Source organism: Embiotoca jacksoni, unplaced genomic scaffold, assembly GCF_022577435.1.
Source record: "Embiotoca jacksoni isolate LCO1_2020_lvr unplaced genomic scaffold, fEmbJac1.0.p SCAF_15, whole genome shotgun sequence".
Classification (NCBI taxonomy): Eukaryota; Metazoa; Chordata; class Actinopteri; family Embiotocidae; genus Embiotoca; species Embiotoca jacksoni.
The window spans coordinates 12,098,338-12,123,153 of NW_027185285.1; the positions used below are offsets into that span (position 1 = coordinate 12,098,338).

Here is a 24,816-nt window from a genome sequence, read left to right on the forward strand (position 1 = left end):
GTCTCTCCACTGCGAAGGACAGATTTCAGCTGTAAAACACACATATAGCCTTCGTCTGTGTGGTGGAGTCCATATGAAGACAAAACAACACAAAACGATTACATATATACTGTACAAAGCTTTCACTCATCCGTCATACGGTATAAACTACATACATAATCCCATAAGAGAGACTGACCTCTGTGCCTCTGAGGCCTCACGCTACCATGCATGCGTTAACATTACACGTGCAAACACACACAATACCTCACACTTATCAAGAGTGGAGAGTAATGTCTCTGGGATTTAATGCAATAGCTGTACTGTATTTAAGACCTTAGCAGATTTCACCTCCATTTGTCTCCCGTCTGTACGCCAACATTTCACGACATGCATGCATAAATATGTCCTATAAAAACATATGCATATATTTTAAAAAACTGTACTTTCTTGCTGAGGGTGTTTTTGCATTAAGTATGGTGGCAGTGCAGGGTTCGAATTTTATGAACGGTCCCACAGTTAAGGGTGCTGAAAGGAGGAGTGGGAGGTCGTCGGGGGTCTGTTGGCCCCTTCACTTTATGCCTCCGTCCCCCATTCTTTTTTTAATTGCTGCCCATTAAAACAACGTGTCAATCAATCCTGTCCAAGCTTAGACAGTAGTTCTAGTAAGGCAAGTGTCCAAGTGAATATTGTCATATTAATTGAATGAATGCATTGCTGGGACTGGGACTGGGACCCCTGAACCCTAATCCCCCCATCCCCAGGGTGAAACAGCAGGCCATTTAGGTTAGCTAATGGCTAATGTTCAAAAAATGTGCCTACCAGCTCCTCCTCTGAGCTCACAAATAATACCTTCTATACAAAAGAAAAGTGTATAAACAACAGGCTGCAGTGTTAGGTCGAGTCACGACATTCAGGTGTCACTGCATTATTGTGTTCACACCAGAGAAATAGTGCCAACATTAAAACGCCCCACAACTTGTTCACATTAAATAAACAAGATTCAAATTATTAAGATCGTACCTTTAGACTTGCTGTTTAGCATCATTTTGAGATTTTGACAGAGACAGACTGGCAGTTTCACCCATTTCCACTCATTTTGCTGGGTTTAATTAATCCTGTTAGGGCTCCAGATTAAATATTACACAGACATGAGAGTAGCAGCATTATATCTAAATCTTGGCAAGACGTATCTTTATTTAATGTGGGTGTAATTTCTTTTGCACTTGTGGTAACTAATGTTATTTTTAGATTTTTAGATTTTTAGTTAGTGTCGTATCAGCTTAATTTTTGCTCCCACAAACACACTGGATCAACCACATAAAGAATAATTTAAGATTTGAGAATTCACTATTTGTTTAGAATTGTTTTTTTTCATCTTATCTCAGCAAAGTCGACCAATAAACTAACTGAATGAAACACAGGTTACTGCTTTAAAATGTATGTACAAAGTCCAACTGCAGGCTGGACTCCACAGTCATAAAACGCTTAGGCTGTGCATCAACACAAGGCAATAAGCAATTAAAGAAAGAGAAAGAGAGAGAAATGAGGGGCGTGGGGGGAGAGGGAGGGAGAAAACTCTACAAGTGTGTGTGCGTACATGTGTGTCTGTGTACGTGTGTGTAAGTGAATCAGAGGGCAGTTTGTCATGTTGCTGCTCCACAGCTCTGATCCAAGCTGACAGGTGAAGCTAAGCGCAGCTAAACAGCACACATAACAGCGAGGGGGAGGGGGAGAGGGGGGGGAGAGAGAGAGAGAGAGAGAGAGAGAGTCAGGAGGAGATAAGGAGAGTCCAATAGAAAAAAAATTAAAAAAAAGAATGGGAGGGAGAGTAGGGGAGATGAGGAAAGAAGGATGGACGTAAAGTGAGTGTGAGAAATAGAGGGATGGAGAGATTGTCGTCAGAGTTAGAGAGCCATTAAAAAGAGAAACCGGCAGACGAGAGAGGAAAACAAGGAGGCGGCACGACAGAAAGTGAGGGAGAGAAATTTGAGCAAAATAGAAAGCTTGGGAAAGGCAGGAGTTGAGATTAACTGGTGAAAGACGTTAGTTAATTGGCATTTTATCAAAAGAAAGAACTGAGCAAGTTAATTTTTCATACCATCGCTCCATTAATCTATACCTCGCTCCCCCTCCCTTTCAATGTTGCTCCTTTCCTCTCCACTTCCCCTGGAAACGCTGTTTGTCGATTTGTGCTGCTTAGAATGGGAATTTATTAAATGTTCAGAATTAATAGTATTTTTAATCAGCACTTTTTACAAGAAAGATCCAATTTTCTAATATTTAATCAACACAATTCCAGAGATAATAAAAAAAATGGTCAGAAGGAAGGCAGATGTGCAAAAGCAAAACAAAAGTATGTTGCTGATAGACAATAGGAGGGAAAGTGTTAAATTATAAAGAAGTGCAGAGGAGTTTGACACATTTCTAATGCCATTTTTAAATTCAGTAAAATTTTGGTAAAATGTTGCCGTAGAATCAAAGTGATGTCTTATCTTTCAGAATGAGAGAGGAGGGAGAAAAAGATAACAAAGATAGAAAGAGAAGATGAATGGTGTCGGGGTTGAATGCAGACAGATCAAAAGGGAAATGGCACATGGAATATTTCAACACTTGACAGGAAAAAAATGGATTTGAGATGATGGGGAAGAAGACAGAGAGTGAGTGAATGAAATGGTGGAGGAGCAGAGACAGAAGGGAAGAGAAAAGGGAGAGAGACTAATGTGTCTGGATGGAATTAGAAGTAGTCAAGCCGGACAGGTTGATAGATTAGAGTCATTGATGTGACCCACCCTGTAGGTACGCACTCACTCATGTGAAGGGAAAGGCCAAGATCAGACTTATTGTACACACATGTCTTTGTGTGTGTGTGTGTGTGTGTGTGTGTGTGTGTGTGTGTGTGTGTGTGTGTGTGTGTGTGTTTGATTTCATGACAAATGAGGAACAAGAATTGGCTGTGAGAGTTGCTTATCCATTAGTATATTATACCGCAACGTCAGTGTCCTTGCACTCTCTGTAGGTAGGTGTGTGTGTGTGTGTGTGTGTGTGTGTGTGTGTGTGTGTGTGTGTGTAAACCCCAACTACATATTGCGTATAGCTTTGATGTTTGTGTGCAAGGTTGAACTTTGAGCCGAATGCAGTGTGAAGGGAGTATCTGTGCATGTGTGAAAGTGTGCGATGTTGCTAAACACAGGTTGACTGCTAGCTCCCGCCTCTGTTGCCCTGCATTGCGAAGCTTTTTGTAGTGTTGCTTTCTGTTGTATTACATTGCATTGCATCAAATTTATTGGACTGCATCAAATAGAGCACTGACTTGTTTTGTTTTCTAAAGAGCACAGCTACTGTAATCAGACAAGGTTAATTTAGTCTTTGGAGATTAAAAGCAGCAAGAGAGGGAGAAAAAAAAATATCACAAAAGCAGTAGTGTGCAGCAAAGCAGCATCAGAGATTACTGAGACCTCTGGTGTAAAGGTTATGTTTTCTGGTAGTCCTGGGCCATATATCGATATTTTATCCTATCTTAAAATGCTTGCTGAACACCACATAAAAGTGTTTACTGCTGCTGTATAGAAGCCATCGGTATGGTTATTGTGTACGTTAAACAGTGGGCACGAAAACATGTAATTTCTGAATAAAATAATCAAAGCTGGCAGATATGTTGGCAGGTGATGCACTCAAATGCTACGATTCTTTCCGTCGAGTGCAACACTATCCTGTCAAAATTCAAGGACCACAGAAGTAAGTGTACTAATAGGCAGGACTGTAGCTGAGTGTACTACGGCAACTATGCCATTTGGAACACAGCCATTGTTTTAGGTTTTGGATATGATATTATTGTGATCTGACATAACTGTTATCTTTTCCTGTTATTAAATGCTGCATTACAGTAGACTGATCTGGATCTTCTATTATTACCTTTATCCACTTGGTCATTATATACACTACTTGTGATTATTTATCAAAAATCTCATTATGTAAATGAAATTTTAAAAAAAAATAATTAATTAAATTTAAAAAAAAACTTTGCACTATTGTTTAGTTAGTTTTAATTGAATTATTATATTTTATTGTATATACTGTGCATTTTTATATTTAATATTTTTTTACTGTTATTTTATTTATTTTCTGTATCTATAAATGCTGCTGTAGCGAAAGAATTTCCCCTTGGGGATTAATAAAGTAACTATCTATCTATCTAAAGATTTTGTGAAAGCACAAACAGTCACTCCTACAATATCATTACCATATAAATGCTGAGGTATTTGATCAAAGATATTGTGATAATTGGTTTTGTGTGCAACGTTACATGAGAAGGCCACAACCACCCTTATGTCCGTATGCTACTTATGGAGCTGGAGCCAGTTTTAAGACTAGAAGCAGAAGGACACAGTTAGACCTGCTCTGTCCAAAGAAACAACACAAATCCACCAATCAGAAACTCTGAAGTTCACCAATTCAGACAATTAAGATAATGAGTTTGTTTACTCCATATACAAATCTAAGCATAAAACTGCTTCCAGTTTTTCTGGTTTCCTACTGTGGTATTATATTCACCTAGATATATGAGATTGGTACTGATCTGATGTATCTAGCAGCAATAATGTGAACAAGCATTTTTTTTTTTAAATGTTAATTTAATGTATATTTTTTTATATTTGTCTCACATCCCTGCGTTATGGAGTTGAAGGATTTATTAATTCTTATAACTGCCAAAAAAAAAAAAACATCCTTAATGGTTATTAAACCATTTGTGACATAACATGAACTTGGACTTCGTATCTGTATATCAGGTATCCAGCATGTGGATTCTAGTGTCTAATCAAGCAGTTTGCATGTCCATTGATAGTTCACATTGCTAACCAGCTGCATCCTCTTAACCACAAATAGCACTCATTTGGGAGGCACAGAGCTGCTACATCTAAGTGCTCATGCAAACTGCATCCAAAGTGAGCAGATCTGCCATTTCTGCATGGATCCTGCTGTGGTCTTTGAACTGCGTGTATCTCACCTTCCTGGACTGAGCATACAGCATCCCTGGACAAACCGTCCACGCCAGTGCTATGTGTCTGTGCCTGGGGTTGTAATTCAAGGTCACTCAACTCGGCAGTACACACACCGCGTGTCGCTGTGCACAGATGAGAGAGTGCTGCGGTGTTGTTCATTCATGACTGCTGCCCTGACCATGAAATTATTTACAGTGTATGACATGTGCCGGTGGGGGGCATCTGTAAAACACATAAAGGTGTGAATTGATCTCTCAGTCCATGTTTAAAGTGGGGACGGAGGAGATGTTGACCCATCCGGGTAAAATCAGACAGCAGTTCTGCACAATTACAGGATATTTGTTGTATTTCATTCATCCCTAAAATAACATTAATTGAAGTAGAATTAATGGTCTATATCTATAGTTTAGGACGTGCAAGTCTAAGTATTGATTATATAAGGGACATAGAAAAAAAAGTCTCAACAATTATATGGCATAGGAGATGTTTGTAAGTCCATAACATCTTTTGTACTCTATTCAGTTTGATAGAGACTGATCACGAATTCATTGGTCCGAGCGGGTTCATCAGTAATAGATATGTGAAAGAACAGATCAATATTATTCTGTCTATTGCCATGTAATGATGGATGATGCTGACATCATTGCACTCTGAGTACCTGCATATCATCAATAATGTCAAAAACTTCAATAGATGATAGATATTCAGCAGGCAAACGTGTGTATGCATGTGTGTCTGTGTGTGGAGGTGTATTCATGCGTGGGTTATGTGTGCGTCACACTGATGAATGTTTGAGAACAAATCCCTTGAGGAGAATGAATCTTTGTGTGTGTGTGTGTGTGTGTGTGTGTGTGTGTGTGTGTGTGTGTGTGTGTGTGTGTGTGTGTGTGTGTGTGTGTGTGTGTGTGTGAGTGTGTGTGTGTGTGTGTGTGTGTGTGTGTGTTTTGTTGTTTCTAAAATAAAGATGGCCCAAAATAATGAGTGCAGGCAGTGACTCAGAGGCTGACATATGGTATTTTCTGTGACATCATCTTTAGCAACACCACAGCCTCAGTGCTGAGATCCTGCCAGCGACTGGTTCATGCAGCTTGCAGCATGTTGCCTTTGAGTTCTTTCTTATATTTCATCATTTGATTCTTTTATGTTGCTTTATCCAAGTATGTAGATCTATTACATAAATATATATATTTTTTAAATCTGGAAATCAAATCTATTTGTGGTCACCACTAACGTTGTCAAACATATTCAAACTGAGCTCTAAAGAGTGATGACATGAGGTAAATGTAGAAAAAGTTCTCTTTTCAAGAAAAGTTACAAAAACAGGGTTAAAAAGTGCCTCACAATAACAAAACAAATATACAAAGCATTTCAATAAATATCCAAATCAAAGACAGCTAAGAAGTGTTCAAATATTTGTGACAAATTGGGGCAGGAAAGCTTCAATAAAATGATGATAAAAAATAAATAGGCCGTAAGATGAGAATCAACAATGTTAACTGATCTGAGCCCCAGCAGCAGACTGAACCATAACCCTCACCAAGAGTTCAGAACTATGAGTGAGGCATAATCAGAGGATCTTGTTCTGATGACCCGAGTTCTCTAGTGGTTCTATCTGAGGGCAATGATTCACAAATGCTGCAACGAATTCAGGTCTGATTTTTACATAAAGCTAGTGCAGCAAATCGGAGTTGATGCAAAGGTTTGAACTGACTGTAATGATGCTGCTGCTTCTTAGCTTTATATAGTGCATAATGGTCAAGATATGAGGAAACAAATAATTCCTTTTTTTCTCTTCCTTTTGGAGAAGTTATGACAATAAAGAAGTCTACTGCTTGTTAGCTCTTTTTTTTTTTTTATAAAAATAAATAAATACATGGACTGAATAAATGACTCAAACGGTTTTTATTTTTTATAAAAAGTTGACATAGCAGCAGCCAGGGAACCCGAGAAATAATTTCATGACACATCCATGTAATAATATCTTTCGAACTGTTATGGGATACAGACAAATTTGAAGGTTTCACAAGTAGGCTATATATAAACACAGTATGGACGTCATCAGTAAAGCAGCATGCTCTTGAGGTAATGATGACAAGAGAGAAAGAAAACAGTCCTTGGATTTAAACCTGAGAAGCGCCACAGTTCAGATACTTTGTTGGCAATGAACACACGGTACAGATATCAGAGACACCTGTTCAAACAAGGAATTATTTGGTTATCTTATCAAAATTTGAAGGTTTTTTTCATGTTCTCTGTTTCATACACACAATAAACACACTGATGGCTTTTATCCAACAACAGTAGAGCTGCAGCTTCTTTGACCGCTGCAGTTAAAAACATGTAAATATATATGTGTGTGTGTGCATGTCTATGGCTGCACTTACAAAATGGATCCATCCTTTTCCACAACGTCGCCATGATGCCGACTGTCCAGAGTGAAAAGTCTCCAGTGTTTCAATTTGTGATCGGCATTAATACACCAATCAGGTCTTTAGAGCGCGCTGCATTTTAGTGCGATCAGAGTAACAGTACTTGTGTCTTTGAGCATCTCCAGAATTGCGGGCCTGTTGAACACTGAAAGGTGCATGGACGGCTGTTATGAGACATTACTCGAGAATTTAGTTGACATTAAACTACAAGGTTGCCTAGTGTTGTATGTGTTATTCTATCCAGCCCAAAGATGTGGCCACTTTTGCTATTAACTGAATTTTTTTTAACATTAATATTTGTATAATTAACAGTAGAAAATAACAGCTGGGAAAAACTATACAACGTTTATTTTGGGTATTAAAAATATTATCTTAAATATGGTCTGTGACCTCAACACGTATTTGCAAATACAATGTTTTGGAATGAAACTCTCCCAGTGTGATGTTATCCACATGTACACACACACACACACACACACACACACACACACTCATGTGAGTGGAGCAGAGACTACGCATGAACACAAACAGGCCCTGGCATGGCAGGCACTCAGCCATGCCAAGGGACATTATTTGGCAGCTGTCAGCTCTAATAGGAGAATAGCTGGGTGGGAGACAGATCCAGGCTCTGTACCAAGCCTACAAGGGTGCACTATCTGGCAGCTACAGCATATCTGCGTGTCTGCTGTGTGTGAGTGTTTGTATGTGTGCGTGGATGTTTTATGTGTCAGAGAGACTGGGGTATCAGACACACACACACACACACACACCCCTCCTTGATATGATACATGCTACCACTTGTGCCACTGCAGTATCCATTTAGCCTTGTATATGTGTGGGGGATCTGGTCCTGTGTGTGTGTGTGTGTGTGTGTGTGTGTGTGTGTGTGTGTGTGTGTGTGTGTGTGTGTGTGTGTGGGGGGGGGGGTGTGTGTGTGTGTGTGTGTGTGGGTGTGTGTGTGTGTGTGGGTGTGTGTGTGTGTGTGTATGTGTGCGTGTGTGTGTGTGTGTGTGTGTGGGTGTGTGTGTGTGTGTGTGGGTGTGTGTGTGTGTGTGTGTGTGTGTGTGTGTGTATGTGTGCGTGTGTGTGTGTGTGTGTGTCCGTCTGACACAGCGGTGGGATAAAGTGCAGTGAATTACTGATCAAAAGGGACTTCAAGTGTTGACTCTGTCATTTCATAACAGCACAAGACAAAGGGAAGGAGGGAAGGATGAAGAGACAGATAAACTTATACAGCGCGCACACACACACACACACACACACTATGCTACATCTGAATATCTCTTTCTGCCTTCTCATCTCACATTCAAAGGCTTCATTTTGCATCCCTGTTCAAACTGCCCATTCAAAGACTCAAAGGCAACAGTTTTGGAACAATAACTATGAACTTCAACTTAATTTACATAACAATCAGTTGCTGAGAGAAACGCTCAACTCTGCCAAGTTGAGGGGGTATGGAAATCTTACGTTCTATAACCGTATTTCTGCGGAAGTATTTTAGCATAAAAACAAAACACACGAGCTCGTTATGTAATATTCATTAAGAAGGTGGAAAATCAGATCATTTGGTCAGAAGGCCACGAGAAGACGAAGAAAACGAAGAAGATGAAGAAGAAGACAAAGAAGACGAAGAAGAAAAAGAAAAAGAAGACAAAGATGAAGAATATGAAGAAGAAGGTTTTCTGTTTGTGTTTGTTTTGAGGTCTCACAATTCAAATTAATAATGAATTAATAAAAAAAAATAGGACAGTGAGAAAGCAGCCCCCGCATGTTCATAAACTCGCATACATCCTCTCTTTGCTCACTTATTTAAAAATTCACTTTCTCTGCCCAGGAGGATTTTTGGTGAGATCACTGGGAAGCGCGCACAAACACACACATATGCAATTCCCACCCACTGTAACCTCTTTAAATTACCACCTATGAGAATTAATGGGTGAGTCATTCCTGTGTGGCATCAATTAGCTCCCTCCGGGCTCCACTGTAGATAGGAGGGCAGCAGCTGTGCATGTGTGTTTGTGAAGCAGCTTCTGTTGTGCGAGCCTAAGCCGTGTTTTTGGGGTTTTGTGTGGGTCGGTCGGGTGGCACAACTGTAGCAAGAAGCATCACACACAATTACACACCCTCAGTGTTTAGAAACAGCAGTGTTTCATCACCATGCTCGGCTCCATGCGGGGTTACTGGGCCCTAGAATCATCTATGGGGGGCCTTGTAATATAAACTAACCTGCTGTGACAGTGAAGAGTGATTCAGCCACAAAATGCTGTGTATAGACCCAGGGGAGTAAATGTGTTTGTGTGTATGTGTGTGTTTGTGTGTGTTTGTATGTGCAGAACAATACTGAATGTCTTAATACATGACCGTGGGGTATTTTTCTCACTTTATTTTTAGCACCAAACGCTCTTTGACAATTGAAAACAATAGTGCACATTTAGTTACACAACCCGGACGCGGCCACTGCAAGGTTGTGAAACACAACAGTGTGGATGCAATGATTTTCTCTCGCAGTGTTTGACTCCAAAGCCCCTGACTGATATGTACTTTGACCGTGAAAAAAATATTTGCCTTTTCATTTGCATAAAGAAAAACAATCTGTTTTCCTTGAAGCAATGGTTGTGTGGGTTTTGCCCAAATAACACAAAACACGTATTTCTGTCATTCTTTCAAGTTAAATCCGATCAGAGTTCCCTTGCTGTAAACAAGTGAGTTATAACTTAATCACTTTGGACTCTTAATCACCATTTTGAGTTTTCCATCATGTCACAACAACAAAACAATTACTGCTTACGTGACCTCACAAAGTTAGCCTTTAGCTGAGCTCCTCGGGAGCACTTACTGTGGCCGAACAGGGTTTAAAGAGCACATTTGCAGTCCCTGTTGGGGGAATGGATGTACCAGACAGCTTAATATAAATGTATTACATGTATACATGTGACCTTTTTTGGTCCACCTCATCACGGTGCATAATATAAGGTACCTCATGTGTATCTCTTTGATGCCAATGGCTGTGACAAAACAGCAGTACTTGACCCCTTAGGAAGGAGAACAGGCTGCAAGGGGAGGAGCCAGAAACCGATCCTTCAGCCTTCAGTGGACAACCGGATCTAAATTTCTTAATTTAAAAATGCACTTTTTAGCAGCTTTATCAGTGTAAATGAGTGGAAAAGTAAAAAAAAAAAACCAACAACAAAAAAAAAAAAACCACTGTCAAATTGTTAGGCTCTAATCAGCTGCCACATGTTTCATCCCAGAGAAGGTTCATGCTGTGTGAATATCAGCATACTTTTCAGAGGCTAATCCTTTTTCCTACAAACATCTGAAGGATCTCTAATTGCACTCAACTGAAAAGATTCCATGATGGTAGATGGCTGACTCCATTTGAAGCAATTACCACACATATTAAAGTGCTTCACTGGAAAAGACACTCACGCTCAGTCGGTGGGCTCATAAGGACTTTTAATTTGTCACTGTTATCAGTTCGAACAGCTCCATGACTGCTGGGTTTTTTAACTTTATTATGTTTTATCAAATAAAATGTTTGAAAGATATCAGGAGGAGCTTGTCGTATTTTGTGTTGTCTTACTCTGTAGTATTTAGCGAGCCTCTTTCAGGACAAAGCTGAGCATGCAGTGCTTTAAAACCTGTCAGATTGCCCGGAGATGTTTCTTTGGAGTTTTCCAGAAGTTCCACCAAACCTCAAAGGAGTAAAACCCTCTGTGGCGAATATTTACCACGTTCTGCTGAATCATTCTTGTTATAAGTTTGGGAAAATACAGTCTCCGTACATCAGCTTTTATTCATTATTCAATTCATATTCCGTCTTGTGTTACAGCGGAAATCCATTTTTAGCAATTTAACTGGAAATGAGCTTCGTCTGGCCTGAATGCAAAGCTCATGGATTTGATTAACAATATATAATCTAGAAAACAACCCTCCATAACATTTAACAATAGGGAGGTTTCCATATGAAGGAAGTTGACCCAGCCTTAACAAAATAGCCCGTCTGCGCCCTGTAGGAAAATGAGAAAGAAAATATTACAAAGACGAATGGACCTCCCTGATCCAAGGAAGTGAAACACGAGTGACAGACGTATATGAAGGGAATTTAGTGTTTTACATATTAGTTGTCATACACAATATACACACACATCCTTCTAGATACCTTTTTAAAAGGAAGAATAATCAAAATCTAAAAATCTGATGCGAAGATATCTGACATTTTTAAATCCTTGCCTGGCAAATGTCAACATCTTTCAAACTCTATTTTCTAACACAGACTTTTTCTAATACATTTTTAGCTTCCAAACTCCAGCCTGTAAATTAACCTATCATTCACCCTGAGGAAATAACTTTGATGATCTCATCAAAGTTATTTCCTTAGACTTGACAAAAAACAAAGCACGACAAACAGAGTAAACTGACTTTAACATGTCTGATCAATGGCCCATACTGCAGGTGTAAAAACCTATAGCACTTTCATCTCTCATGGCCTTACTGGTTTAAGATGTCTCAAAAATAACTTAGCTGTGATTTATTGATGATAAAATATGCCACAGAGAATGTGGTACTGACAGTATTTTGGATCCACCTTGGAAGTGATAAGGAAATACATCTCCTCAGCTTCAATAGATTGGCTGAACCCTTTTGACATCAACGCCTCACTTTGAATGTCTATCTTTTTGAAAAACAGCAACAGTAAAAAAAAAATAAAAAAAATCTGCTTTAGATTTCGGCAGGTATATCCAATGTACTCTTTGCTTTGTCATGTGTGTGGCTCGCCAGTGTACTGCTAACCTCATTCATGTCTGTGCTACAAGTGTGTGTTGTTTGAAGTGCCGCATGTCAACACTTCCCTGCTTATCATGAAAGAGGCAGATTTCCCTCGGCATATAGCCTGGGTGGATGCTATTCTGATCGGGGGCTTACACAGTATTTTTTTTTTTTTTATATACAACTTAAGCCATGCAGATTTGCTTCTTTTTTTCCCTTTACATTTGAGGCATTTAGCTGTTCTGTACATCATGCAACTCAATGTAAGAGTACTACAGTAAGTATAGAAAAAGTTTGTGTGCCGCAAGAACCATGCGGTGAAAAGCTCCTGGTGAAATATTCACCATTAATTTAAACGTCATTTATTGTTTAAGCCCTTTGTGTGTGTTGCAATGAGGCCCTGATGTCCTCATATCACTCTATATCACTAATATTGCACGTTGGAATAGTTTATATGACAGCTTCCTCGGGGAGAGGAGGAGGAACGAGGGAGGAAGGGATGAGAATACGAAAGGGGAAGAAGGAAGGAGGAGGCAGAAAATAGAAAGTGGGCCAAAGGGTGAGAAGCTGAGAGACAGACCAGACACAACGATGAGAGATGCACAATCAGAGGGCTGAGAGGAGTGGAAAGACAGAGACGAAGGGTTGAGGAAGTGATACAGGGGAGAGATAAAAGGCTCATAGCAATGAAAATAAAGAAGGGGGGAGAGACAACAGGAGGGGGAAGCAGAGTCAGACACAGGAAGTTGAGGAGATAAGACAGACCGGATTAGAAGAGGAGAGAAAGAACGCAAAGATGTTTCCAGGGAGATAGAGGGTGTCGAGAACAACAAGTACTCAACAATAGCGCTCTTAAGCATTCTGGAGGGGACGAAAGTAAGAGACACAGAGCTGGGTGGTGGTGGTGGTGGTGGGGTGGGGGCGCAGGGTGGGGGTGGGGGGAGTGACAGAGAAGCGGTTTCAGCCCGCTTTACTACCATCGAGGGCGAGAGTGGAAGACAATTTAAGTAATGGATTGGAAGTGGACAGATATTAATGAGATGAGAAGCAGAAAATGGATTGGCTAGCAAGCAGAAAATGCAAAGGGCAATTGAGATGCATGTGCAGGCACGGTGTGTTCCTGTGGCACATACTAGCAGTTTTTTTGGTATATTTTAAGGGGACTTCTTGTCTTTGAGTTTTCCTTTTAAATTGTCAGTGTCCTAATGTACCCGTTAGATTTTAATCTTTTGTCAAACCTTGTGGTTTTATCAATAAAATGTATAAATTCCTCTCCAGATTTGTACATATCAATAGTTTGGTCAAAAAACATTTGACTGCTGCTCAGTTCCACCAAAGCAACTGAGGGTTTCTTAATGGTACTTTAGCAGCCAGAAGAGTGTCAGGGGAGAGGAAAGAATCATTATTTATTATTATTTAAGTGAAAGTTTGACTGACAAGGAGTTTGCCACCGTTTCTAAATATCTCACAGCATACTTGCACACTGCGACAACAAACTTACAGGATAAAACATAAACAGATACATAATACAGCAATAAAATGTAGCAAGAACAACAAATACAAACTAAGTAAATATATGGTTTGTACAGGCAAGTGCTGTACTGCAAACTATAAACAGGAGAGTTTTGCATGCACAGGATTGTGCAACATTTAGTGCAAAGAATGCTTGAATAAATATTGTATGGATAAGAAGCTACACTATGTAAAAAAAGTAATTTTACATGCATATATTGAAAGTGTATTTAGAGATAGTAAATATGTATTATATACACAAGCATACCTAATATTCAGTGCCTCCTGTACAATGTGCTGTTTTGAAGTGCTTCATATTATGCTGATGTTCATGTTTTTGTGCCCACCGCTCTCATGACAACAGGCGGCCGACTGCTACAGGAGGCTAATAAAAAGACAATTGTTCTAAAGCATTTTACAGGGCTGTGTGAAGCCTTCGTCAGTGAGTCTATCGGTCGCAGCTCTGAGGTCACAGCTGATCTGTTGCTTTAATTTCCTCGTCAACAACGACATGTGTATTCTTGTTTCAAGTCCTTGTTACTGTGTGCAAACACTGGAAAGTTTATAGGAACCAATTAAAGAATTTGATATGAGCAGACCAGCAGATGATAGTTTCTACAGTGTTTTTTTTACTTGTCTTATTAGAAGAAAATAGTGGCAAAAAGGGAAATTAATATCTTTAGTTTACACCAGGGTTGTTTACTGTAGCATTTAAGATACAATCACGTGTTACAATGATGCAGGTTTGAAATCAAAATTATCTTTGTCCTCTACCACCCTTCACACATTAAATGGTATTAATTTGAACTGACAGACTCTGATGGTCCAGTGTTGGATTTATCATTTTAACAATTTGTAAAGGTCAATTTAATTTAATTTTCTAAATTAATGCAAAAAGTAGCAATTTCACACAGAAAATATCCCCTGCTTCCTTTCCTAGTATGCTGTCTGATGTTAGTTTCCACTCTGAACATTGTGTTCAGGGACCGCAGCTGACTCCAGATGTACATTTTACACAATTTTAATTACGATTTTTTTTTTTTATTTTTTTTTTCATAAATTAGCTGAAGCATGCACATTTTTCCTCAGATGCTAAAGTGAGTAAGGACTTAACCCCGAGGGTCCAGTACACCTGGATCATGATCAACCAGATTACAATAAACAAGATAAAACTTTAAAGCAGACTAAAATGAAGCAGCTGCCTTCCGTCTGATACGACACACAGTCCTCGTCCTTGTTTACAGCTGCAGATCCCGTGTGCTGCTGAAGAGTTAAATCTGCAGGCCTTTTCCTGCTTGTGTTCCAGTTTTCAGGAGACATCAGAACTTGTTCAAAGGCATCAAATAAAAGATGGCAAGAGGGGATGCTGTTTTACTTTTCTTTTCTTTTCTTTTTTTTTTTATAAATGATTGACACTCCCAGCTGGCAAACAACCAGAGACGGATCCTGTTCATCCTCAAGCCCACTTTCTTGAATGTAATTTAGAGCATTTTCTATATTATTCATGTGAATAATATTTTTCAAACTCGTCTTTATCCTCAGGTAAAGTTATTGAGATGGAAGTCTGGATGGTTTCTTTTTCAATAATGGAAGTTCATATAATATCCACCTCAACATGTTTATTTTTCCAGGTTTTTTTTATGATTTTTCTCACTCTGTCCCAGCTCATCACACCTCTGCGCCACACTCCCTTCAGCGGTTACTTTCTCTCCTGTCTCTGCCTAAAACCACAATCTTTCCCTTTTTCCTTTTGTTTAGAGTTGTACGAGTACACTGGTGAAAGCTCGCGAGACAATTTGTTTGTCGACTGTTGAGATTGTATTCAGGCTGTGAAGTGTGTAAATGTTTTTGTTGGTCCCTGCAGGACTCTGACGGAGCTTCTGAAGCAGCCGGGCGAGGCGGGAGTAGTGGATGGAACCGGGATTCATCATCCGATAGGGACCAACGGCATCTCCGCCAGGGCGCTGCGCTCCAACAATGGTCAGTCTTGTGTGTGTTTGTGTGTTTGTGTGTTTGTGTGTCTGTGTGTCTGTGCGTTTACACATGAGTTGTGATGCAAGGAAACTGATACAAAATGACACCAGGGATTTTACAAGTCATTTTAACTGTTTAACTTGAACTATCAGCTGTTGATCTATAACAATTATCTACCGATATTAACATCATTTTCAGTCACTATTTTAATATATCCATAACATTTTTATCCATCACTTTTAGCAATCTTCTATAATTCGAGGTTTTATATTTATTGTTATTTATTGCAACCTCTTATTCATTACTTTTAGATAAAGTATTCCAACTGTTAATTTTACCTAAAAATAAAGTTTTACATCTACACTTTTTAACTGTACTTCAACAATGCACCTATTAATTCAATTTAATTAACTATTAAGCTAATGACTGCATCTATTCCATGACTTTTTAGCTGTTTCAATTGTGATGCAACTTGAGAGGATACTACTCCAATCGTTCAGATTAGATGAAAAGAGATTGTTAGAATATATCAAGTGTTGAGGCATTTTCTGTATTTTTACATTATTATTTAAAGCTGACTGGTACACAGAGTACCCCTCTCTGTCTGGGTTGTTCTGTTTATTCCACCAGGAGAGTTCTGTAGTAACAGCAAAGCTCTACAGACAAAAAGAGCCCACAGCTCCGTCCGTGTTGGTCGGCTCACCAGTATCCTCAGGTCTGAACCCAAAATATTCCCAAACTTAAATCCATTTCTCTCAGATCTGCTGCCTGAATGTCTGTCCAGCTGATATATCAGGACTGAGCGTTGTGCACTCCGGCAATTCACGTTAAAGCATCTCTGTGTGTCTTTAAGAGAAACAGGAACATATGTTCAAACGAGTAAACCTCCTCCATAATCTTTCCACAAACTCCCTCGCAATGGCAGAAGTACTCTAAGAAGTACACTCAGGAGATTCAGCAACACTGGGACAAAGGTTTAATAATGACTGTGACACAGTCATCTCCTCAAATAATCTAACAGCCAAAGACAACACACAGGAAGCTCATGAAACAATGAAAATAATAATAACACACAAACATCATAGACCCATAAATGAACATACATGTGTAAATTTCTTCACCACTTTCCCCTTCACACCAACTTACACTCACAAGTTTTACATTCAGTCTCAACCTCTCGATCGGTATCTCTACATTGCATACATAACCACGCACACATATACTGTACGTACACACGTACTCGCACACACACATACACTCACACACATGTGTCATCCATGGGCGAGGAGGCGCAGGGACAGACAGGTCATATTTAATTAAGATGTAATTAGCTGTTCCAGCTCCAGAAACACAGAGGGAAAACTGTATGACCCGTCTGTCTGCCTCTTTTTCTAGAAATGTGGACTGTGCGCACACACACACACACACACACACACACACACACACACACACACACACACACACACACACACACCACACACACACACACACACACACAAACACAAACACACACACACACACACACACACACACACACACACACACACACACACACACATAGTACGAGCTCAATATAACCCTTTTGCTTCTTCAGTGGATTGAGACTTAAATTAGTGGACATATTTCCTGAGGGATCATTTGTGACAAGAGTGATGGCATGTTTAAAGGACAAAGGTCCCTGTTGCCTCACAGTTTTATTCTCATTATCTCGCACAACAGGAAAAAAAATGTGAGCGCTCCTTTTGTTTAGATAGATAGTTACTTTATTAATCCCCAAGGGGAAATTATTTCGCTACGGCAGCATTTATAGATACTAGATTTAGTTGTATCTATATCCAGTTAGGGTTGCATTGCTGTGTGGTATATAAATGCCTTCACTGTTAAGTTGAGGTGTTTGAGCCGAGGCAGCCATGAAACCACATGAATAAACGTGACTCACTAACGATAGCTACCTGATTAAATGTAAAAGTACGTATACTGGCATAGATACCAGATGTTCCATTTTCTCCAGTTAATACATGAATTATTCTCTTGCTAGAGATTTTTTCATTTTACATTGTCACAAACACGTTCACTTACGCATATTTATCACCACATACAAGACAAAAGGAAAATAGAGCGACTTCTCCCTTTACTTTCATCTTCCCACCACTGATATAAACAAGTTTTTGGCCTCTTTTTCACCCCATATTGTGCTTATTAGCACCCTACTTTCCTCTGTTCTGCCTTCCCTCGCTCCTTCCATTCCTTTCTTCTTCTGCTATTAACTCCTCTCTTTGTACCTCCTCTGCTTTCCCGCATTTCATTTTCTTAGTGTTTATAACAGTGTCATCAGCCTCTCTGCAGCATGCACGTGCCTTTAATACAAAACCTTCTACGGTGTCCTTGACAGCCCAATGCACTGTAAATGGACAAAACACAAGTGCTGAATTGCACAGCAAATATTGCAACCAAATACAGTAAATTAAATACATTTTTAAAAACTGCTGCAGTTTTCTGGATATCTGGATTAATATCTGAATGGTGTGTATGTTAAGCAAACATCATAACAAAAAAATCTACATTTTAGTGAATCTTTCATCACCACCAGTGCTGATATCAATAATTTCCTGAATCTACACAGCAACAGCAGGTGTGTCCCCTGATTTTTTTTTTTAGGGTCCCCCGGAAACAGTTTCATCATTGTATTCTGTGCTACTTACACTGTTTTTGCATCTAGAAGTAGCTTCTGCATTTTCAGAAAATTTCAGTTTTTGGTTGTTTACATTTTTTTAAATTTTTTTTTAATTATCCACGTATTGTAAAAAAAAATTGTCCTTAGTCTTGTGTTTTTCGACCATATGTCTTCCTTGGGCTAGAGTTACATACAGTAGATAGAATGAGGTCATTGTTATGGATATTTTATATCTAATGTATGTGAAAAATTATCTTTTATGTTTTTAATCTGATGGATCAGGAAGATGCACCTATTGTCATGGATATATACAACCAACCTTCACTTTGAGGAAATGAAAAAGGATAAATCCAATTTAATGAGAGTTAAAATTAATAATAGACAGAGCAAGGAAATAAGAGGAGGAAGGGTGTGAGAGGTGTGAAAACAGGCGTAAACAAAGCGGACATATGGAGGCAAAGTGTGTTTCCATGTGCGTGTAGGTTGATGGGGTGAAATGGGGGTACAAGCTGATGAAAGGCGGGGTGATGAGATGAAGCCATCCTGATCCTGCTGTGTCAGCCATCACATAATCACCTCTTAATTAAACACATTTAATCCTCCAGGCCACTCAGACAGGGAGAGGGAGAGGAAAACAGAGACAAGATAGGGAGAGGGAGAGACAGAGGAAAAATAGGATGGGATGGTAGACAGAAAATTTAAAACACAGACTACATTTTTACAGGTTAGAGGAACAGTACTTTTCACAGGAAGCTGGTTATTAAAAAAAAAAACTGCTCTCCTTAATAATTCGATTTTTTTTTTTTTTTTTTTTTTTTGCCTGATCTAACTGTGCTTCATTCAAAAATGTATTTTTTTTTACTTTGTCCTATGTCACTATGGTGCAATTCAAACTCTCATTTAAGATCTACAGCTGACAATATAGAAGAAATATTGATTTGCTTTTTTGATGTGTATTTAAAATTAGTCAAAAGCACTTTGAATTTCATTTAAAAATATATTTTAAAGCATTTTTGGTCATGTAAGCAGCTACTTATTTCTTAAAGTGATCTCAGATTTACAGTTAAAAAAAAGAAAAACCCTTAAAAAACAAGCACAAAAGAGGATGAAACAACGTCATGGAACTGATCATTTATGTAAAGGCAGAACTATAAGACAAAGTTTTAACTATCACCTTTCTTTGACACAAAGAACAATATGGCTTTCAATTTAGATTTTAAATGGAAATGAAAAGTGCATGTCTTGTCTCTAAACATCACTATAAACCTGTTGTGATTGGATCCTGAGCTGCCTCCCAAACCAAATCAATCTAAATATTTATAGATTTTATGTATGTATATTATACATACATATTTTACCAAAAACAAATCCTCATCATAAGAGTAATGACGTGAAGATTTACTGTGATACTTCTCTGGGATGAGCGTGCATGTCTTCTTAGACACTACATTCTATGACTGGCCTTTGTTCCTCTCTCAAGAGTTTATCCCAGCTGGCACCTAAAAACATCATGTAACTCATAATACAGCCGAGAATTGAAAATATCCTGGCTACAGCTTAAATACACACTTGAGTTGAGCAAATATATCTTACCAATAGTCTTGCTATGCACTATAACCATTGGGTATTTTGGGGCTCAGCAGCCATTGTTGTGATCATTTGCAATGCAAGTGGGGCAAATGGATTTTATTTACCAGGCCAGAACCTTTGTGTACACCGACTAAAGTATAGATGTAGTGCTGAGAAAGCAGATGAACAAAAAGACTGTTTAAAGTAGAACTGCATACAATAAGTCTTGTTTAAAATAATGTTTAAAATCATGCTCTGCGAGGTGATTGTGTGGATTAAATCAACTTAATGTCAACAGAAATCAAACCTAGATCAATAACCAAATGCACAGTTCTACTTAACTTTTATAATTATTGGCATTTTTGATTGATTCCGTCAAAGCAAATATATATTGACTATATGATGTCAGTGTTTGTATGCAGCTTCTGTTCATTACTGTCAAATATCACAAAAGCCCGCTGTAATTTGTTCATTCTTAGTCTTGGCTCAAGAAAGCATCACAATTCATTTTATTTAGGTATAACGGTACATTAATGGGTTTTTAGAGCAGTTCATTACAGTGTAATGAGGAAAGGAGAGATAGGGGGAGGAGCTAAAAAAAAAAAAAAGGATGAGGTTAAAAGAGGCATACCTTAACTGTGACACTTCTGAGTCAGCGGAAGAAACAGCAGAGGAGAGAAGGGGACAGAAAGTGTAAACAATGAGACAATGAGATGAAAGGGAGACAATGATTACAGTGAGAAGTGTGTGAGACGATGTCAAACAACACCTGGGAGTGGATACAGCGGGAGGCTGAGGTTACAAAGAGGGAGTCCGGTGAACATCGAGAAAAAGAGAAGAAAAAAAAAAGCCCGTGTGAGAGAGTTAGAGTGCATGTGAGGAAAAGAATAAAAGCATGAGGGAAAAGAAAGGAGAGGTGTAGGAAAGAGGAAGAGTGCACACAGAGATAAATAGAGAGAATAGATAGAAGAGATAACATGCTGCTAGCTGCAAGGAGGACAGCTGGTCAGCTGCTGCTCTGCTCTGTTCTGTTCTGGTGTGGAGAGCTGCCCTGAGGACAGTCACCCTTTTCTGCACACACACACACATACACACACACACACACACACACACACACACACACACACACACACACACACACACACACACACACACACACACACACACACACACACACAAATAAAAGTGCTCTTATATGGCCATAAAAGTCATGTATGCAGATGGTTGCATGTACACATACAAACAAATCACGCTTGAGCCTGTATCACCTGAGCACACGCAGACTGGGATACGGACTTGCATGCAGGGTTTGTTTTGATTTACTGTGGAGATGAAGAGGTAGGATAAGGGGGAAGGGTGTGATTGTGGGTAAAGAAATAATGGGTGAGATAAAAAGCGAAGTTTTTGGAAAACTAATGAGGATTGGAGAGATTCCTATCTTTTCATAGGGAGAATTTTTTTCTCAGAGGGCGGAGGACTCGAAATCAGGGAAAGTAAAATGAAAACATAAGGGTCATGTAAGTGAGCTATTGCATAAAAATGAGAATGGGAATGGAGAAGGTATCAGGTGAAGGGACATAAATAAGAAAATATATGGCAGGGGAGGAGGAGGGAGATGAGAACAGATGGCAGGGAAGAGGAGTGGGAAGGAGGGAAGGAAGATGGAAAGAGGAGAATTCGAGAACACTCCCAGATCACTTTGAGCTGATGTCAGCCGTGCGAACATTGCCTAATTGTAACACTGACTACAACACAGCGTAGCACAGAAATTAATTTTGCTTTATTTCATTAATTTACAATCAGCTGATTTCAGACCACAGAGCAGAGAGCTGGAAAACTGGGGACATTTTTTATCCAACAAGGACTTTCATGTAATACATAATCAGAGCAGAAAACATCAAATCTACTTTTTAAGATAAAAAAAAACAACAAAAAAAAAAAACATTTATTATACATGGGATAATCTGAACAGCAATTATTAACTGAAGATAAAGCAGCAGATATCAGGAGCATGACCAGTACTGAGGGCTCAAGTTCAAAGTATTCTTCTGGAGTGTGTGCACAGAAGTTGCAAGTTAGTTATTCAAAAATATACACAGTGGTGTATAATAATAATAATAATAATAATAATAATAATAATAATAATAATAATAATAATAAACAATTCACTATTAATAAAACTATTAAATTATTTCAAAACTACTTTTGGCTAAAAAAAAAAAAAGATTCAGTATATTTTCAGTTTGAAGAAGTGGTAATACAGAAAAGTTTATTGACCAGTTTAAAAAAAATCTTTACATTTAAAATAAATGTAGAAGCTCTGAATTTTCTAAGGTGCATTGAAAGGCTTGCACCTCAGTATTTCAGATGTCCTGGCTACATCATATCGGGCATTCAGGCAGCTGATGTGGGAAGGTTCCCGTTTTGCGATCATCCAAATTTCGAGTTGGTGGGTGTTCACAAAGAGGCAACATGACTGACCCCTGAAAACCCGCTGCTGTCGAAACATGGAAAGTGTCAAACCACCTCGTAAGCATCCATATAAACCAACACAGAGAGGAACCTTTTGATGTACTGTTGTTTTTAACAGGCAACACAGCTGGCAAACCAGTTAGGCCAGGCTAACCGTCTGGCTATTTTTGAAGCAAGTAGCCTACATTTCTTCCTTTCACCCAGACATTGCCAAGTCAAGTGACGTCAAACCTGCTTCTGTGAGCCCCCAAAAATCTCCCACTTTCTGAGTGGGATATTCCCAGTTCGATGGGCATTCAGGGCATTCAATTTACCAATTTATCAGTTGCGTATGAACGCATCAATAATCTATAATCTATCTGCCCTTATCAGTTTATTAAATCTAACTATGGAGGAATATCATTACATTCCTGTACTGAGATCAGAAGATGTTTAATATGATTGATTGAAAAGGATATTGTTACCTACACAGTATACAATGATTATGTCCTAATGCTGATTAAACTACAAACATAAACCACTGCAACCAATGCACTAGTTATTACTGCTACCTCCATTTAAAACACCTTGAATAATAAAGCCATGAACTGTCTCATTAATGCACATGCACACATGTAATTCTTCATTCAGCAGTTCTCTCAGGTAACCTTGAATCAAATGATATCCCTGTTTTACAAAAGGGAAAGAACTGAGGCAATATCTGAGCTGGGCGGACTCTTCTTCTCCACTGGAGGTCTCTTCTGAGATAGGGAAGGATTTGCATTTGTGGGGCATAATTTGCATGTTGCTAGCCTGCAAGAGAGAGAAAAGGGGGGTGTGGGGGAGGGTGGAGGCAGAGAAATAAAAAAAAACATTCAAACAAGAGGGGGAGGAAGGGAGGCTGAGATTATATGAGGAAATAGAAGAAGAAGAGTAAGAGCAGGAGGAAGAGGAGAGAAACAAAGGGAGAGGGAGAGAGAGAAGGAGTGCATGTTTGATGCAGAGACACGAGGAGAGGAAGAGAGAGTGGAGGAGGGAGATGGAATCAGTGTGACATTGAAATCAAAACAAGGAAATGAGTATCATGGGAGCCTGCAGGACGGGTGTTAAGTGAAAAGACATAGTATAGGCAGGAGGTTGGTGTGTGTGTGTGTGTGTGTGTGTGTGTGTGTGTGTGTGTGTGTGTGTGTGTGTGTGTGTGTGTGTGTGTGTGTGTGTGCGTGCGCAGGAGTGTATGGGAGAGAGTGTTTGTTTACATCTGAGCGCCCTTGATTTCTGTGGATCATCACTACAGTGCCACATGGGACCAGTGCCAATTATATCCGCACTGAGCTCGTCAACGACACACCACCAGAGACCCAAAGAGAGAGAGAGAGATGGAGAGATGGAGAGAGAGAGAGAGAGAGAGAGAGAGAGAGAGAGAGAGAGAGAGAGAGGGAGAAGGAGGGAGGGGAATGGGAGTGAAGCAGAGCCAAACTGGTTTAAGAATATATTCATATATATGTATGTGTGTGTGTGTGTGTGTGTGTGTGTGTGTGTGTGTGTGTGTGTGTGTGTGTGTGTGTGTGTGTGTGTGTGTGGAGAGTATGTTCATGCAAGCATGAAAACACACTCATGCGTGGACACACTATACAGTTCGTACATCAGGTGGCAAACTTGTCCTCTAATCCAGTTACATTCTTACAATCACGTCTGAATGATTCCGGCTCAGTTTGCTATTATTATTTATTATTCTTATTCTCATTAGCGTCTGATGTGATGTGCATTTGAACCAAACGGACTGAATATGACCTCATTGGCTTTGTAAATGCGGCCTTTGCCCGACCTTGAGCTGCTGGCCTTGTACAATTAGATGTAACACTGAAGAGTAACACATTTTATGCGATCAAGGGAAAGTGTTTAAACTGACTTGGCAGCTGTAACACACAAACACAGATCAGAGTGCATGATGCAACACTAAATGTCTTGATGTGAACAAGTGGCAGCCCCCACGGCTGAATGCTGAAGCCAGTGCAGAGCAATTACTGTAGATGCCGTATGCATATTCATAATTTAAAAGTATCTAAAAATTACAGGTGCCCAAATTCATTCCCATGAAGATCCAAAAATTCACCTGGATGTAGGCCACGAGCCAAAAAGAAATGTTTATGTTTTGTGAAACTACATTGAAATAAAATGTAATATATTTTACAGAAAATTAACATTCTAATATTGAAATAAAATTCCAGAATAATTAAAACACCATTCGATAACCAGCCTAATAATAATCTTATAATTTAGCGAAATTTGATGTAAACACGTTTATGTCGATCTCGCAACTTGACTGGCGGCCCAAAGTCACTGACGTAGGACACACTAGCCGCACGAGCATCAACAGCAGAGACAGAGAACGCCCTGATTCTTCGTAGATAAGACGTAGGCCGATGTAATTTAACAGCATAGTTCTGTACATTAC

The 24,816-nt window shown here is 39.2% G+C and overlaps 1 protein-coding gene across 1 annotated transcript in view; it reads left to right on the forward strand.

Moving 5' to 3' along the window:
• Window positions 1-24,816, forward strand: part of LOC138198313 (protein shisa-8) — a 103,674-nt gene that overhangs the window by 28,117 nt on the left and 50,741 nt on the right. The window contains exon 3 of the mRNA XM_069149666.1: window positions 15,558-15,673. Coding sequence (XP_069005767.1) covers window positions 15,558-15,673 — 116 coding nt within the window. The remainder of the gene's footprint in view (window positions 1-15,557; window positions 15,674-24,816) is intronic.